This window comes from Elgaria multicarinata, chromosome 3 (genome assembly GCF_023053635.1).
Source record: "Elgaria multicarinata webbii isolate HBS135686 ecotype San Diego chromosome 3, rElgMul1.1.pri, whole genome shotgun sequence".
Taxonomy (NCBI): domain Eukaryota; kingdom Metazoa; phylum Chordata; class Lepidosauria; order Squamata; family Anguidae; genus Elgaria; species Elgaria multicarinata.
The window spans coordinates 55,491,102-55,504,699 of NC_086173.1; the positions used below are offsets into that span (position 1 = coordinate 55,491,102).

A 13,598-nucleotide genomic window follows, 5' to 3' on the forward strand; every position below is an offset into this window, starting at 1 on the left:
AGTATATCCTTAAATTGTGCACTGGAAAGAAATCAATTCATGTTTCAAACAGGATAAGGCGTTATTCACATATAATGGAGCTGATAGCCACATTATTGTTTGATGGTCAGGATTAACTCTCAGGCTCATGTAGATTGTAAGCCTATGCGGCAGAGTCTTGCTATTTACTGTTTTACTCTGTACAGCACCATGTACATTGATGGTGCTATATAAATAAATAATAATAATAATAATAATAATAATAATAATAATAATGTGCTCTTTCTCCCTCTCTTCCATGCTTTAAGAAAAATTGCTGTGATGTCCAAAAGAGGCAAACTATACTTGATTTGGAGGCTAGCTATACTTTCCCTCCAAACTAGGGATTGAGGGCATGGTTTGAAGCAAGTTTTCTTCCCTGGTTTAGAGGCAAATTATAGTTAGCAGTAACCATAGTTTACCTAATCCAGGTGTTGTGGCAAACTATGGATATCTCACACCAGAAACAGAAGAGGGAAGAATAGGAACATGCTCATGAGGTCTAGTGAGCTCAATTAAAACCAATGCTGTAATTGTCCAGAGATTATTTACACCTGCTTAAAATGTGTATAACCCCATGAAAACCTACAAGCAACATGAAACATTTTCCTATCTAACAAATAAGTCTGTATTCTAAATTGAAACGACTATTTTAAATAAAAACAAGAACTGAACATTTTATAAAATATCAAATATTCCATTACCTTTGGTTTTTTGTTCAGCAGCCTGAAAAACAAAAACAACAAAAAGAAGTCACTGGCAAGACTTTTACTGAGGACAATAATCATGAAAAGAAACGTGCAGCCCTAACTATCAACTATACCATACATAAAATATGACCACCACAGATATATGGCCTGTCCAACAGTTTAAACAATCGTGAGTGTCTAGTGCCATTTTTCAGGAAGGGGAGGACAGAGTTGTTGCTTTTTTCATAGCTTTTCACTGTCAGCAGAACACTTGAAACATATTCTAGTGCTTTCTTTCTTCTGGGTGCAAGTAATGAGCACTTCAGTATAGTTAGGTTGAAGTTGGCTTGTTCCAAACAAACTATACTTAAGAGTAACTTGTTTGCCGGTTGGTGGGGTGGTGGCAATTTAGGCTCATTAGCATCACACTAAACCAGGAGTGGGCAGGAGGTCAGGAGATGCATACCAGCAGTGAGGGTGGCCACAGCCAGTAGTTGACAGGGCCAGGAAACCAAATTTAAAACAAACTTGCCTACGTTTTGAAAGGTTTAGCTTTATGTGCAAACCAGTCCATTACTTCCTTACTTTCCCAGCGAGTGTGGATTATGCAAAGGCCATGCATGACATAACAACTCCCAAGTGGACATTGCATATTCAACTTGGCGCCTGTGGATGATGCAGCTCATCTTGAGTTAAATAACCTATGACAAGCTGCTGCATGCCATCCAGTATGTGTGTAAGTCATGATACATTCACTTTAGAACAGAAACGATAGGCCTTCATTGCTTTTAGTATATATGGCAGCAGAAACACAGCAAAGATACATAGATAAGAGTCTGTTAGCTCTAGTTTGTAGTGATCAAAATAAACTTTACCATTGGGGAAATGAGTATATAGAACTCAAGCTGAAAAGATTATTGTACATGTATGCTATAAGTGATAGAATATCTATATATACAAACACAAGTACATGTATCAGACACCATTAAATGTAGAAATCTGGAGGCTGCCTTCATGTATCCCTGCTGCAGGATAGCAGCAAATAACACCCACTGGGGGAGGCAGTGCGGGCTTTCCGGTGGCCATTAGGCTTGCCGGGCCCTGCCTAAACATAGTGTACGTTTGTGGCAAGTGTAAGCTGACTGTATTACTAGAAGAAGAGGTAAGAGGTCTGGAACAGCAAGCGGCCACACTCCAAGGTATATGAGAGAATGAAAAGTTCTTGGACTCTGTTATTCTTAATAGAGGTGCTGGAAGGCCAAATGCAGGGGGCCACTCTGGAGTTGCACTATATGTTAGAAATGTATATGGTGGCCCTGTTGAAAGCCTCTGGATTAAAATAAATGAATGTAGGAATAAAAACAATACTGTGGTTGGAGTCTACTATTGACCAATAGAAATCACAAGAAGTAATAGTTCCACTGTGCTGATTAGTCCTCATCTTGAATATTGTGTTCAGTTCTGGATATCAAGCTTTAAGAAAGATTTAGATAAACTGGAACAAGTTCAGAGAAAGGCAACATAGATGATCAGGGGACTAGAAACTAAGCCCTGTGAGGAAAGCGTGAAAGAACTGGGCATATTTAGCCTTGAGAAGAGAAGACTGAGTAGGGATATGATGCCACTTTTGAAGGACCTAAAGGGCTGCCACACAGAAGAGGGCCACAACTTGTTCTCTATTATCTAAGACCGCAGGGCATGAAATAAATGGGCTTGAAGTTACAGGAGGGCAATTTTCAGATGAACATCAGAAAGAACTTCTTAACAGTCAGTGCTATCAGGCAATGGAACTAACTGCCTATGGAAGTGGTGTGTTCTCCATCACTGGAGGTATTCAAGTAGGGTGACCATATGAAAAGGAGGACAGGGCTCCTGTATCTTTAACAGTTGTATTGAAAAGGGAATTTCAGCAAGTGTCATTTGTATATATGAAGAACCTGGTGAAATTTCCTCTTCATCACAACAGTTAAATCTGGTCACTCTAGTGCAGCTTTAATTGTGGTGATGAAGAGGGAATTTCACCAGGTGCTGCATGCATACAAATGACACCTGCTGAAATTCCCTTTTCTATGTAAGTGTTAAAGATACAGGAGCCCTGTCCTCCTTTTCATATGGTCACTCTAATTCAAGCAAAGACTGGTCAGCCACCTATCAGGGATGCTTCAATTCCTCCAAGTCAAACTAATACACCTCCCAGGAAATTTCAGTAATTTGGTGATTTAAAAGTACAGAAAAAAATAATGACATTGTCGCACAATATTATAATTACATCATTAAATTGAGACATTTGAACAAACCTTTTTCTGAGCACCTTCCTTCTTTTTCTTTTCTTCCTGCTTTTTCTTTTTCTTTTCTTCCATCAAATGTTCCTCTTCTTGTGTTTGTTCTTTCTCCCTGTTCAGAAAGGAAGAATGTGAACTATTTTAGAGAGAGCTGTTTTATAGATGCCTGGATTATACACAAAGCTTCTACTATTTTTTTAAAAATATCTTGCATTACAAACAAGCATTTTAAAAGCTAACAACCCATGACTCTTTACTACAGCAATCAATAGCATTTAGCCAGAATTGGTATTAATTAATAACCCAGAGAAAAGCAATCAAAACATCTATACCTGTAGCTTATAATTGAGCACTTTAGAAACATTACAAAACTAAGCCCCCAAACTCCAAAAGATTTCTGAAAAACAAACATTTAAAGATTTATAACCAACCTGAAACTTGTAAAGAAAAAAAAATCAACATATGTGTAAGAAAACTGAAGCACACCCGCCCCATGATAAACCTCCCCCTAAGAAATATCAAGGGGGAAAGGGATAGGAGTGGGAGTTAATAACAGGGATGTTAGAATCATCATCATCATCATGGTCCTCAATATAACACCTAGTGATTACAATTTCAATGTGTCAGGAGCTGCAAATTCCATTTATTTATTTATTACATTTATATACCGCCCCTTAGCCGAAACTCTGTGGGCGATCTACAAAAGTTAAAATCAATGATAATTAAAAACATATACTAAAATTTAAAAGTATAAAAACAGCAATAAATGTAAAACCACTAATACTTCATTATAATTATAATAAGCAATTGATGGCAAAAAAATGATGGTGAGGATGGGATGGCTTAGAAAGTATCTCTTGAAGAATAATGAATGGGCATTCTTCTGTACTTTATTTCACATTTTAAAAATCCCTTAAGGTCCATTTTTATTCTGTATTTGAATTGAATTTGTTTCAAAGTAAATAAATTAGCATTAGATACAAAAAAGAGGCCATGTTACAATCTAATTATGGGTTATATCCAATAGTGTCCATCCATCAGTGGAACAGTATCTTCTGTTCCCCCTTCCCTTGTGAGATTCCCCTTCCCTCCAAAATATATTTTGGATGGATGGGGGACCCTCCAGAGCAGATTTTAAGAGCCTGCAAAAGAAGGAGAAGAAGGGAAAGTACCACTGAGTGAGATTAAATCTGTTCACATAATACTGGATGTAGCTATTTAATGTAATATAGGGCCTATATTTTCAGACAGGGTTCAGAAATGATACACATAGGGAACCTAATCCACAACCTACTACCCAAGCTAAATGGGTTAAGAATGCTAGAAACTCACAGATTTTCGACAGTATACTATCATGCTGTTTTTGAATAGGCACAGTTACAGTTCATTTCCCAACCCTTTTCCAGCTGGTAACAATAGTAATCTCTCTGATGGCCAATGTGCTACAAGTTGTAAATTGGCAAATTTGAGAAAATAGGCAGGAAGTCTGTCACTCTTCTGTCATTGTCACCCAGTGTCAGATATCCAGGGTAAAAAATCCTGACCTGTTGTGATAGCAGATGAAACTTTTGACCCTACACCACAGCTCTGTGCAAGCAAGATCAATGAACTGTGAATTATGTTGTTACACAGCCAGCAGCTATAAACTCTGCTAAAAATAAGCCTTTCTTAAAAGCAGAAATCTGTTCAAGACTCAATTATCTGTCTATTTTCAAGTATAACCCCAGTATGAAGCATTTTAAAGGGAGCATTTTGACAATATACAGGGAGTAATGAACAGTGTGAATTTTAAAAAGAAATCGAGAAAGAGATATATTAGACGACTGTGGCCAGATTTAAAATGAATCACTGGGGGAAGGGGGAAACTTGACAAGGACTACATAGCTGGTGAGTTTAGGTTGGCCATCTTAATTCATAACTTAGTGGGGAATGTGGGGGCACCCATCTTCCATTTCTAAGGAGACAAAAGGATGCGTAACATAAAAAGTTTTCTTTACTGCCTTTGTCAAGGTGGTTGGGAACTACAACTCCCAGAGTACCTTTTGAACCTTCCATTTTGTCTTTTGCTTCATGGGAATATTTTAACTAATGCTGTGCCTGTGTCACAGGAGGCAGCATACTAGGGTGCAAGAAAGGATAGCACAGAGGTAGAAGTACTAGAGCCTACAATGCAGGAGGTGTGGCTGACTGCTATAGAAGGGAAAAAAGCTGGTGTTTGGTTTATCATGAGCTCTATAAAGATAATGCACTGAGCTTAGAAACAGTGAGAGTTTGGACTTCTTGGAGTGTTCAGACTTGAATATAAAGACGGAAAAATCTTGGAAAGAAAAGGCATAAAAGATCATGTGGGATCATTCAGTGTTGCCAACTCAAGATTTTAACCGACATTAAATAGAACTTTTCCTATTAAACTATGAATATTAATTTTCTTTTTCTTCTAAAAGATGCTTTATTTCTAACAATAAATCACTGAATGATAAAGCAGACATAAGGGGCAAATTAAGGCAGTCTTTACAACCCCTAACATGGTCTGAAAGCATTTCATGTTATAAGTAGAGGGAAGTAGACAGCAGTGTGCGTATGTGTGGGTTGATGATGTGGGATAATAAATTGAGCTGTCTAAAGGATGCTGCAGCATAGCATGGGGCTTGTCAATGAGGGCCAAAAAAGCCAGCAAGGAATTCCGTGGTTTTATATGCAACTTGAATGCTAGATTAAGAACAAACGGCAAATATCCTACAACCTCATCATAAAGCTTTGTTAAGTCAAGATATATTATATCCACAGCATTCCCACAGTCCACAAGGGAGGCTACCCGACTGAAAATTGAGATCAGATTAGTCTGGCAGGATTTGTTCTTGACAAATCCATGTTGGCTTCTAGTCATCTCTGCATTGCTTTCAAGGTGCTTACAGATTGACTTCTTTATAATCTGCTCCAAATTTTCCCCAGGGATTGATGTCAGACTAACTGGTCTGTAGTTCACAGGTTCCTCCTTTTTTGGAAAACCCCTCAGACTTCCCGCCACATTGCAAATGTCTTGTGTAACTTTTGCAGGCAGTCTCTACTGCAGGGAAGACTCCCTGTGCATGTGCGCACACGCGCACACACACATTTGGTGGGCATGCCCACTGCCAGTATGAAATTCTGTGTGAAATTTGCATCAATGATGATTATTGAAGATTATGTAACCTGAATCACTCTTCTATTTTTATTCTGTATCTGGCAGCGATGCAATATGGCCTATAACCTCCATGCGGTCCCAGGAGGAACTTGGGACAATCCTTAAGATTTACTTAGAGATGTTTACTCTATAACATACTATACATCAAACATGCACCATTTCTTCAAGTATTTTCTTCTCCAACTGTGTTGGATGGAGGTTCACCGAACTGCCAGTACTGTGGAGGTTTTGTTTGTTTCAACTAACACAAATTACAAAATTCTTATTTATCCTGCACTAAAGCATCCTGTCAACTCATAATGAAAGTCTGCACTAGAAATAACCAAAACAACCATAATCATAAAGGTAAGCAGGTAGAATATAGGCTTGCCTGTGGAATATATACAACACTTGTGCCTAACAATTAATGGAAGTGTCAATAGAGAGCATGTGTACTTCAGCAATGCTGAATTACCACCACACCACACGTCTTTGAATTTAAAGTTTCAGTGTTAGAAGCAAACACAGCTTCTAATACGTACAGCAATCTGGGAAGATTTTCATTGCACATCAGCTAACAGCAAATAAAGAAATCCTGTTCATGTCTACTCAGAAGTAAGCCCCATTGGATTCAATAGGGCATAATCCCAGATAGGTGGGCATATGAATAAAGCTGAAATAATCCACGACACTATTTATTTAAAATATATTTTGCCTTTCAAGGTGCACTGCCCTCACAAGGCAGCTTATAATATTACATAAACATGAACATACAATTACATACAATCACAGTTGTCGCCCATTGTAAATATCCTAGCAGAGATTTAAAATTGTGAGAATTTTGTTTGTGATCATAGAGAAATGCAGTGTTACCTAAAGCCTTAGAAACAAAATAAACCCCGATTAGATTGAATAAGATAAATAATCAGCACTCAGCAAATTGTTGGAGAGGTTGTGGGGAAAAAGGAACGTATTTACATATGTGGTGGGAATGCAAATATGTACAAAGATTATGGAAGATGGTGTTTTTTGAAATTGAAGAAATAGTGGGAATGAAAATACAACAAACACCAAAAATGGCATTACTGTCACTATTTGAAGATTTAAAATGTGGAAAAGAAATTAAAGAATTGATATCGAGTTTGCTGACTGCAGCACGATTGATGGTAGCTAGAAACTGGAAGATTCAGTGGGAATATTCTACTGAAGAATGGTATAGAGAAGTTTGGGATATAGCTATTAATGATAAATTGACTTGTAATATAAGGTGGAGGAAAGGTATAACGAAAATAAATGAGTTTGAAGGAATTTGGAAACAGTTCCTAATATTTGTGTTTTCTAAGGCAAGTGGGAAACCGCCAGCGGAAGAAAGCATGAGATTTTGGAAGCAGGAATAGATCCCGAGGTGGGGGATGCACTTATATGTTAAGATTGACTATATTTGTTATGATAGGATAGGTTATAGTTAATATTTACTTAATATATATGTATTCAACATTTATTCAAAATGTATGTAGTATGTTGTGTTGTTGTTTCTTTTTTGTATGATGTTTTAATTTGTGGTAAATTAAAAAAAAATTTTTTTTAAAAAAGAAACAAAATAAAAGAACTGGAAATGTTCCAGTTTAAGAGCAAATTCAAACATACCTCTTTGAGTGTGGTTGCTATTGAACATTTCAGTCATATGATCAGACTTCCGTACAGCTGTGAAAATGATTAAATGCTATTCTTGTGTGGATAGACCAAATTACATAAGAAGTACCTTTATCGACATCTCACTCCACTGAATTCAAGTGGCGCTGACATAGTTACCTCCCCTGTAAAACAGCAGCTCCCTGTAGGAAGAGCATTTACATGTTCTTACAGCTACAGAATATGGCCAAGTTCATAATGACTGGGTTCACATAATACAATAACTCCATCTCAGGTTTGAGTATCGGTTGGGTGTGGGTTCTCGTTGAACTGTGGGTTGTTTTTGAAACATGGGTTAACATGTTATCAGAACCCAGCCAAGCAAACCAACCATGGTCTGTTAACTACCATCAGCCCCACAGTTCATAACCCAACAAACCAAGGGTTTTCTTTAGGGGTTATTAGTTAATGCAGCTGGTTTCAGACAACATGATAAACCACATTTCAACAACAACCCACCTAAACCTGAAGACATTTATTAAGATGCAGAACAATGGCTTTGTAGAAGGATACGTCCTTGAGACCATCCAAAGACAAAACAAAAAATATTTTTTGCTGAAATTAGCACCACGAACGTATATAGAGCGTTGCAAATGATCAACATACTTCCTCCCCACCACCATTTAGTCTGAAGCAGAGTTTGGCAGAACTCAGATCAGAATTTTTATTTTTATTGCTACAGCTCAGCTGAAGGACATCCAAAATAATAACTGGTCTTTGAGCAGAGTGAAGTGCCTCTTTTAACTCACAAAGTACCTCTAAACAACTTGTATAGCTGCCCAAAGCTTTACCATATAGACGTTTCCAGGCTATTTTCTCTTAGGCATCTGCAGCAAATTCAAATAGCTAATCAGAGTTCACTATGACTATCTCAGGGCAGGGAAAAGAGAAACAGAATGAGATGGGTACTACTACCAAAGACAATCTGCTGACGCCCAGTCCTTCACCGTGTTTAGATTTCACAATAGCTCATGATGGGTTAATAAGATAGGCACAGTAGTTTATTTTTGAAATAGCCCACAATCCCCCACCACATGAATGGGCTAATAAGCTACTGAGTAGCTCATTAAGCTATGTGTAATTTGACTCACCTCCATCCCCCATCGCCTGTAGTCCTCCCACCCAAGCAGTGGTGCTGTTTCATCTCTAAAGCACTGGAAATTTGCAGTCAGGAGGTACTTGATCCAACTGCCGAATCCTGCCTGACTACTCACCAAAGATTAAAAAATACTGAGTGCTCCAAAAAGGGGATGATGGCTATAAAACCTTGCGGCTTTGCAGGATCATGGCAACACTCTTAATTGGGAGGCCCTGATTCAACAACAAAACCATGTGCAATTACATCCGGAAGAGGGGAGTTTTGCAGGATCAGGACCACACTTCATAGGCAGCCTTCTCTAGTCAGGAAGTACCTGATCCACCTTAAACATCCTGTGCAATTTCACCTAGGAGAGGGGAAATCCCAAATTGGGAGTGGCACAAATAAAACTTTAGAAAATAAGAAAAAGTAAAGAAAATGGCCAAAATTATCCCACCCCACCCCGGTGCCCTAAAGTGCACAATTGTGCAGGTACATATTTGTCCAGTTGTGCAGGTATGAATTTGCGCAATTATTTAACTCATCATGAGTTATCGTGTTAGCTGAACCCATTCCGTACTTTAGTTTACTAGGTCTTGATCAGTGCAAAATGGTTTCTAACAGTACAGTTGTTTGCAAAACAAGTAAGAGGATTCTGGTGCAGAAGTACCGGCTTGACAAGTGGCAGAAGTATAAACAGCACTGATGTGAGCATGTCCAATAGATTTTTTAAGACCTAGATTTCTGTTCTACAAAGTATGCTGCAAATCAAGGGTTCTGACTGGTTGCCTGGGGGTCAATTTCTAGTCTCCAGCATCAACGTGATAATGACATGCTTGAAGTGATTCCTCATCCATTACGCAAACCATCTTATGAGCAGTTGACTCTCATTCACATTTCTAGAATCCTCTTATAAGGTTGCCACAAACAAACTAAATCAAAAGCTTAGAATCTTGCTGGAGCCATTGTTGTCCCCATTCCTATTAAAGCAGCAACTTCTTCAAAAGTGAAGTTAAGGTGGCCAGCGTTGTGGTATGGATCCCTCCCCCCCCCCCCGATGGAAAACGTTCTGTTTCACATGTTCATTGTATGCTACTTGCAAACACAGTATTAGGCAAGCTTGGCAGCTTCAAAGTTGTAATTAATATTTTACAGATGATTATCCTTAGCAAGTAAGTGAGAGAAGTCATAGATGTCATTGAAATACATACACGTCTCAGAGTGAAATGGAACTAATAAACAGTGACAGCGAAACTGAAGGTGGCCCAACAACCTTAGTGAAAGAGAGTTGAACTCTGCTGAAATATATGAGTGGCTGTCAGCATATCATGCACAGATTTTTTGGGGGGGTTGCTAAACCAGTGTGTGAACAGAATAAAATATTTCTGTTTTCCTCTTAAATATAAACAATGTAAAGAACATGCTATTGTCTTTCCATTTTTACAAGTATTCCAATAAACATTTCTACGTAAAATAACACTGAAATCACTTTACATTTATTTTATTTTTTCCCCTTCAAATACTTATGGTGTACTATGCACAATAATTGAATCAAACAAAGTTTTAAAAATGGCTCCCTATTCACATTCTCCACACTATGCATAATTTTTTACACCTCTATCATGTCTCCCCTTAGGGCAGGGGAAAACAACTTGTGGCCCACCCTGTTTTACAGCTCCAAGACAGCCAATGGTGAGGGATGAAGGGAGGTGTAGGCCATTAGAACATTTACCATTGCAAATAATTAATCTAATTTGTACTGCAAATTTTTATAATTCAAAATTTTCCAGGGAACCCACCTCACTGAAGTAGGCATGGAATGACTTGTGATTTGTTAGGTGGGGGGGGGGAGGCACAAGTCCCCCACCCTAATTTAAAGGCTCACAGTTTGGGATATCACAAGGATGGAGACTCAGCTTGTTTAGAAACCAGGCCTTAAAGAGTGATAAAACTGGTTTTGTCCCTTCTCAGTTATTTTCTAAAGTACAGCCCTTTAACCCATAAAATACAATGAGGGCTCTAGAAGAACTAAGCAACTCCAGCATGCTGGGAGGTGTAGGACTGTTTTCTGTTTAAACATGCATAGGATGCTCCCTAAGTCAGGTTAGAGTTTAACGAAAAGGGAAGAATTGGTGTGTATAAATGCATACATAGATCTAGAGTATCTAGCCACTTTTAGTCCCTAAAGAACAATTTGGTCACCACTGTCTTTGACCATCCTTTCCTGATTTTCTGAGCCTGTGCTCACTATGGGCAAAGTATGTCAGTAAGCTGTTCTGAGACTTGTTAAAGTCCTGCATCTTCTTGGGTGATTGTCATCAACTGCCACTGGCTTAAATTTATATTGTGCATATATACTTTGTCAAGGCCCTTTCTAATTCTGACCTACAACCTTCCTTCCATTTCATCTCTCAGCATTGCTAAACATCTCATTACTATGTTTCCTTTTATCCTCTGGCTCAACATCTCCAAACCTACACTACGCAACAGACCCAGTGCATACTTGGTTCTTCCTTTTACATCATATGTACTTCTAAAACCCTACTAGATGTAGATGTATTTAATATATTCTGCATGAATTTAGAAAAGAATGTTTTTCCTTACCAAGTAGTGATATATTAGAATTTTATTCAAAAATTCCAAATTTATTTATTGTATTTATTTCATTATTTATTGTATTTATTTCATTTATTTCATAGCCAAAACTCTCTGGGAGGTTCACAAAAATTAAAAATATAAGGTACAGCATAAAATATAAAGCATGGAAGCTTAAAACTACAATATCAAAGTACAACCAGAATAAAACTGAGCAGCATTGCAGAGATTTAAAATACAGATTTAAAACACCAGAGTTAAAAGACTAGGATAGTAAAATGCTAAATTGAAGAACAGAGTGAATACCTAAGTGTGTGTGTGTGTGTGTGTGTGTGTGTATTATCCTGCCTTCTGGCTATCCAGGCAGCTAACAAACACAATAAAACAAGAAAAATACAAGAACAATCCATAAAAGCAACTAAAATATCAGAAAAGAGCAAATTATCAAATTTACAAATCAGCAGTCAAGAAAATATTTAAATCCAATTGAAAAGCGAATACAAAGGATATAAAAGCAATTTAGATGGCAATCAAAGCTCAATAGAACAGGATAGACATTGCCTGGAACATAAAAGTTGACAGTAAAGCATAACACAAAGATGTTTAGGGTGAGGAGTTACACTATCACTGAAAAGGGCCCTTCTCTTTGGTAACCATGCACTTAACTGCAGAAGAGAGTGGCATCCAGGGAAGGGCCTCCAACAAAAGCCTTAACTGACAAGATGGCTCATGTAAAATGTCCATTTACTATGGCAAAGCCTACACGTAGAAGACTGTATTTGCATATTACAGCCAACCTATTGGAAGATAATTATTTCACTGAATGTACCAATTCCAGCCTAGGTTCTGATGAAGTTCTGTGATGTAGCTTAGGTTGCAGGGTTCTGCTAGGGTTCCTTTCTTGAACAGGGATCAGCCTGGGTCAAGTTTCTCAGAGAGCAAGGCAGTAAGGAAAGCTCCAAGTGGGCCAGGAAGCCAGACACGATTGTCTATATGTTGCTTCAATGAAGACTAGAGTAGATTGAAGCTTAAATAGGAAATTAACAGCCTTTGGCTGGATAGTTCCACCTCTACACTGACTGAGACTTTGATCCTTAAAGGGCCCTGGTATGTTTTAGCAACCTCGTGCTGCGATGACATGGGAATGGTTGTGGCATGCTGGTGCCTTCATGACCCGAGTCCTCAGAGTCCGAGAACAGTAATGCAACCTCCTCGGCATATGGAGGTGGGGGGGTTTCCACTGGAAAAGGGGGTTCTGGGGAGATAGAAGCCTTGTGATGTCTTTCCATAGCCAAGTCTTCTATTGACTCTGGAGCCTCTTCTGAGGACAAGGAGTCAGAATCCTCTGGGGATGATGTTTCAGGTTGCTGGATATTAATTTTAAGTGAAAAATAATTTTAGCTAAATTTTATTATCAGCCCAATAAGAGTATTGTAGGATCTGCCTAAAGAATTTGAATCTACAGATTCATCTATTTACTTAAAACAGCACAGATCAACTTAAAAGCTTATCTGGAAAGAGCATTATTTAATTAGAATCTCTCAAAACTAATCGGAGAGCCACAAACATTTTTCTTGATTAAAAATACAATGTATTTCGAATACCACTAAATTAATATGTCAATTACAACTATAAAAGTCATAAATTCCACTCATAGCAAAACCTTATTTTTTATATAACAGTTCAACTCTATGCATGTTCACTCAAAGCTAAGTCCCATGGAGCTCAATGGGACGTAATCTCAGGTATGTATATATAGGATTGCAGCCTACATTGGCTCAAATTATGTCAGAAAAGGATACTACCATTTTTAACAAAGCTCAGTTTTCATAATTGATTTACATAATGATACTTCTGAATACATGCATTTTAATTATGCTTAAATTAATAGAACAGGATCTCCAAGTGGTCTATCAAATAGTAGCTTCTGCTAACGTATCCCATATGTAATCATCCAGCCAAAAAGTGAAAGGATAATATTTAAGGATCTTCAGTGTTTACAACATTATTTTATTTTTAGAACTCTGATTACAAAGGCAATGATAAAAATGTTACACATCCCTCCTCTGTCTACTTTGAAA

At 37.9% G+C, this 13,598-nt stretch overlaps 1 protein-coding gene across 4 annotated transcripts in view; it reads right to left on the reverse strand.

Moving 5' to 3' along the window:
* The window catches only part of TNRC6C (trinucleotide repeat containing adaptor 6C), a 544,733-nt gene that overhangs the window by 96,209 nt on the left and 434,926 nt on the right, over positions 1-13,598 (reverse strand). For all 4 annotated transcript variants that reach the window (XM_063120370.1, XM_063120371.1, XM_063120369.1 and 1 more), the window contains 2 exons: positions 3,005-3,101; positions 723-744 (listed from right to left, as the gene is read on the reverse strand). In XM_063120370.1, the coding sequence (XP_062976440.1) occupies positions 723-744; positions 3,005-3,101 (119 nt within the window). The remainder of the gene's footprint in view (positions 1-722; positions 745-3,004; positions 3,102-13,598) is intronic.